The sequence below is a fragment of the Dipodomys ordii genome, unplaced genomic scaffold (assembly GCF_000151885.1).
Source record: "Dipodomys ordii isolate 6190 unplaced genomic scaffold, Dord_2.0 Scaffold107, whole genome shotgun sequence".
Taxonomy (NCBI): Eukaryota; Metazoa; Chordata; class Mammalia; order Rodentia; family Heteromyidae; genus Dipodomys; species Dipodomys ordii.
The window spans coordinates 2,386,978-2,391,973 of record NW_012267323.1 but is presented as its reverse complement, the minus strand read 5'-3'; the positions used below and the strand labels follow the sequence as shown (position 1 = coordinate 2,391,973).

General features: G+C 53.7%; 1 protein-coding gene across 1 annotated transcript in view; it reads left to right on the top strand.

Moving 5' to 3' along the window:
* Positions 1-3,546, top strand: part of Manf (mesencephalic astrocyte-derived neurotrophic factor) — a 4,209-nt gene extending 663 nt beyond the window's left edge. The window contains exons 2-4 of the mRNA XM_013028051.1: positions 467-660; positions 2,069-2,210; positions 3,236-3,546. Coding sequence (XP_012883505.1) covers positions 467-660; positions 2,069-2,210; positions 3,236-3,420 — 521 coding nt within the window. The 3' untranslated portion in view covers positions 3,421-3,546. The remainder of the gene's footprint in view (positions 1-466; positions 661-2,068; positions 2,211-3,235) is intronic.
* The last annotated feature ends 1,450 nt before the right edge of the window (positions 3,547-4,996 follow it).

The following is a 4,996-nucleotide window of genomic DNA, read 5'->3' as shown; positions in this document are numbered from 1 at the left end:
CAGACCGGGCGGGGGCGGCTGGGGCCCGGCCCGAGGGGGCCGCCGGCGGGAGGGCCTGGAATAACATCGCTTCGATGGCGCGGGGCGGGGGGGTCGTGCTGAGAGGCATCCCGGGCCCCCCGGGTCCCCCCGGGCCCAGACGGCCTTGGAGACGGGGGGGGGGGGCTCGCAGTTTGTAAGCGCAGGTGAGCAGCATTGTGAGCGTTTTCAGACTCGGGTCCGTTTGCGAGGTCACTGTGAGTCCCTGGCTCAAGGACACGGTCTCGTTTGGGCTTTTTAAGCCCAAGTGGAACAGGATGTTGGGGGTGGATCATGGGGTGATTTTTCCCTCCCTCCTTCCCCCCCCCCCCATACACAGACACATCCCCTGATGAGGGATCCCGGAGCCGAATTTGGACATCCGTGGGCACCTGCGGTGATTGGAAAAGCCACTAATTCTGTAGCCCAAATGGCTACGGTTTTTAAGGGTCGAGAGTCCCTATCTGGTTACTCTTGAGCTTCTCCAATTCCTTTTCTCTCTTTGTTTTTCCAGTCTGTGTTTCATATCTGGGAAGATTTTACCAGGACCTCAAAGACAGAGATGTCACATTCTCACCAGCTACTATTGAAAAAGAACTTATAAAGTTTTGCCGGGAAGCAAGAGGCAAAGAGAATCGGTTGGTGAGTAGCTAGTGACCCCAGCTGACCCCTGGCACCTGTCTGCTGATGGGGCCGTAGGTCTGGCTCTGAGGCCCCGCATCAGGTACTCTGCATGGTGATGGTTCTGTTTGGTAGTTATTACGCACCTATTGTGAGTTGAATGCTCAGAAGATCAGAGGAGAAAAATGACAGACAGACAGACATCTAGCCCCGGGAAGAAGAGAGCCCTAGATCGTTCAGTGGGTAGACCGTGGTCAGAAGGGGGTCAGTTAAAGAAAGGTCATTGAAGTGGGAGTAAGGGAATCCTCACATAACCACCTGGGCAGAAGAGACAGGGAGGGTGACTGCCCAGGTACTAGAGAGAGCTTGGTGTGTGAGGGCCTCAGATTTACACTGACTGGATCTGACTGCCAGTCTGTGCCAAGGCTCAAAAAGAGAGAGAGAAATGTTTTGACTTTTTGCAGGGGAGGGAAGGAGGCTTAAACTTGGAGCTTCTAGCTCAGCCTTTTTTTGTGTGTGTGGTCATGAGGCTTGAACTCTGGGCCTGGGCGCTGTCCCTCAACTCTTCAGCTCAAGGCTAGTGCTGTACCACTTGAGCCACAGCGCCACTAAATGTTTTTCTGAGTAGTTTATTGGAGATAAGAGTCAGACTTTCCTGCCCGGGCTGGCTTTGAACCGAGATCCTCAGCCTCCTGAGTAGCTAGGATGACAGGCGTGAGCCACTGGTGCCGGGCTAGCTCAGCTTTTTCACTGGTAGGCACTCTATGCCATTTGAGACATGCCTCTACTTCCAGCTTTGTGCTGGTTGATTTGTCTTGAATTTTTTCTGCCCCAGCTGACTTCAGTCGTTAGATCTCAGCATTGTTAGTAACTCGATTACAGGTGAGCTGCAGGCACCTGTCTGAGATGCGTTGCATGCATATGCCAGTCCTGGAGTTTGAACTCAAGGTTTGGGCACTGTCCCTGAGCTTATTTTTTTGTCGGTTGTGGGGCTTGAACTCTGGGCTTGGGTGCTCCCTGTCCCTGCGCTCTACTGCTTGAGCCACAGCACCACTTCCGGTTTTCTAGTGGTTTATTGGAGATAAGAGTCTCATGGACTTTCCTGCCCCAGCTGGCTTTGAACCCTGATCCTCAGATCTCAGCCTCCTGGGGTAGGTAGGATTACCGACGTGAGCCACCGGCACCTGGCTGTCCCTGAGCTTTTTTACTCAAAACTAGCACTCTGCCACTTAGGCCACAGCTCCACTTCTGATTTATTTATTTATTTACTTATTTATTGGTGGCTAATTGGAGATGAGAGCCTGGTCAGACCAGCATTGAACCACGATCCTCAGTTCTCAGCCTCCTGAGTAGCGAGGATTATAAGCACGAGTCACTGGTGCCCAGCTAAGATGACTTTAGAAAAAGCTATTGTCCGTTCTTGCTGCAGTGCTACTACATTGGGGCCACAGATGATGCAGCCACCAAGATCATTAACGAGGTGTCAAAGCCCCTGGCCGCCCACATCCCTGTGGAGAAGATCTGTGAGAAGCTGAAGAAGAAGGACAGCCAGATCTGCGAGCTGAAGTATGGTGAGTCTGAGGTCAACAAACGTGTCTGGTCGGAGCTTGCTCTCTAGGTGGAAGAAGGTGGTAACGGCCATTGTGAGTGTGTTGTGGGGCGCGATAGGTGGTACTCAGAGTGAGGGGATGCCAGGGAACTTGGCGTTGAAGCGCCACTGGGAAGGTATGTTCCAGCACACTGCAGGCGGCTAGTGAAGCACCTGCAGCTGACAGGAATGTGGTCAGGCCCCAGAGGTCCTTATAAGTTGATGAGAACTTTAGATTTGATCTGAATGAAGCTGAGGAGCTTTTGAAGTTTTGTTTTTTGCTTTTGTCGGTCACAGGGCTTGAACTCTGGGCCTGGGCGCTGTGCCTCAGCTCTTCAGCTCAAGGCGAGCGCTCTACCACTTGAGCCACAGCACCACTGCCGGTTTTCTGGTGGTTTATTGGAGATCAGAGTCTCATGGCCTTTCCTGCCAGGGCTGGCTTTGAACCACGATCCTCAGATCTCAAGCTCCTGAGTAGCTGGGATGACAGGCGTGAGTCATCGGTGCCAGGCTGCACTAAAAGTTTTTGAGCAGAGAAGCAATATAATCAGACTTGAGTTTTTCAAGCTTGTTGGCACTGTACCTCCAAAGACCCAAACATGTTTAGCCCAAGAGGGACCAGGCCACCACAGCTGGGTGACTGAGCCCATCTCTGGCTGGACAAACAGAGGCAAAGTCTAAGGCCATTGTTTTTGTGGTGACTGAAATGTGCAAGGCCCTGTGTTTTCCCACTTGTGTCAAGGATTCTGGGTATTCTTCTAAGAGTGTTCCTGGCACAGGTTAACTGACTCCACGTCACTCTGAGCTTAGGTTTGGTCGTCCTGTGAAGAATGGCGGGGGGGGGGGGGGGGGGAGGCACCGCGGGGCGGCTCTGTACTGCATGCCCTGCGGTGGGCACTGTCAGTAAAGGGCAGTGGCCCCACAGCCAGGAGAGTTGGTGGTTTTAAGGAAGGGTTCTTAGCTCTACGGGAAGCTGCCACCACTCTGCATTTCCCACTCCCCCTGCAGACAAGCACATTGACCTGAGCACCGCGGACCTGAAGAAACTCCGGGTGAAAGAGCTGAAGAAGATTCTGGATGACTGGGGAGAGATGTGCAAAGGCTGTGCGGAAAAGTCTGACTACATCCGGAAGATAAACGAACTGATGCCTAAATATGCCCCCAAGGCAGCCAGCGCTCGGACTGATTTGTAGTCTACCCAATCTCTGCTGCACCTGAGGGGGGAAACAGCTGGCTCCCCCCCACCCCCACCCCCCAAAAAAAGCCTTTTTGTAATTTATTTTTTAAGCGGGCTCCTGACAATACAGATGTGAAGCCTAGAGTGTTCCTGATCATGCTGACTCGACGGAGTCACCTTGAGGGGTTCATCACTTCCTCTGTTGCTGGTTGCTCTAGGACTTCAAAAAACGTGTGTGGGATTTTTTTATTAAAGGGGGAAAAAAAATTCTAGCTGTCCTTGGAGAGTTAACCGTGAGTGCTCACACAGCTCCTGCAGCTGAGGAGACTTTACAGCAAGAGTCTGGGGAAATACTCTTTGCCCCACAGCGCTAACTGCCAGGACTGACATCTCAGTCAGCCTGGGGAGGGGTTGGGCTTGACACCAGGATGAGGGGCCTGGAAGTTCCCGCTGTCTGGAGCATGTGGAGAACTGGGGCTGGCTGAGTGCATCCAGACTGAAGGAGTGTGCTCAATGTTAACATCGGCTTTTGCCTGGGTCTGGGGCTCCAGCCTCCAGGAATTACTTGGATTTTTTTTTTGGGGGGGGAGGGGTCCGGTGGAGCGCCCTACCACTTGAACCACACCGCCACTTCCGGCTTTTTTCTTATGTGGTGCTGAGGAATTGAACTCAGGGCCTCAGGCATAGCAAGGCAAGCGCTCTACCACTGAGCCAACTTCCCAGCCCATGGTTTTTAGCTTCTCTACTTGGTGGTCAGGGTGGGCTGCAGCTCAGTGTAGGCACCTGCCCACAGACTAAGAGGAGGGATTTTCTTTTCGCTTATGTGGTGCTGAGGAATCGAACCCAGGGCTTCAGGCATGCAAGGCAAGCGCTCTACCACTGAGCCAACTTCCCAGCCCAGCCCAGCCCAGCCCAGCCCAGCCCATGGTTTTTAACTCCTCTACTTGGTGGTAAGTGTGGGCTGCAGCTCAGTGGAGGCACCTGCCCACAGACTAAGGGATTAAGCGTTAATCTTGCTTTCTATTAAGAGCTGGCCTTCCCTCAGATCGCTTCAGTTGTGTAGTTCCTAAGTTCACTTCGTCTGTAATGGCCATTAGGACCTGCCATGGAGCTCGGCTATCTTCCTCCAAGACCATTTCTGCGTCTACGGAACTGCTGCTTATGTGTGGGAAGAGGAAAAAGTTGGGTGCACTCCCCATCCTACAAGTTCTCTGAAGTTGGGCCAGGTACCTCTTGTCTGATTGAAAAACACCCAGTAGGCTTCACCTGGCCTCTGGAGGTGGACAGGCCCAGCGAGCAGTCAGTGTGGCAAGAAATGGTAGCTTTGCCATGGGCCTGCTCTGGCTGGACACCAAGGAGTCCATCTCTCATACGCTGCAGGTGTGCGGTCTGTATTTCCTGTGGCTGGATCCGACCAGGTGTGTGACCCTGGATGCAGAGGACGTGCAGGCAGCGGCCGGGGCCTGGGCGTCTGTGCGCAGTGCTCAGGCATGCGAGTCCCAGTTTGGACGCCGCTCAGGGGCAGGTGTGGGAGGTCGAGTCAGAACCGCTGCACTTACTCCGCGGGCCCCAGGAGCGTGGAGGCCGCCCCC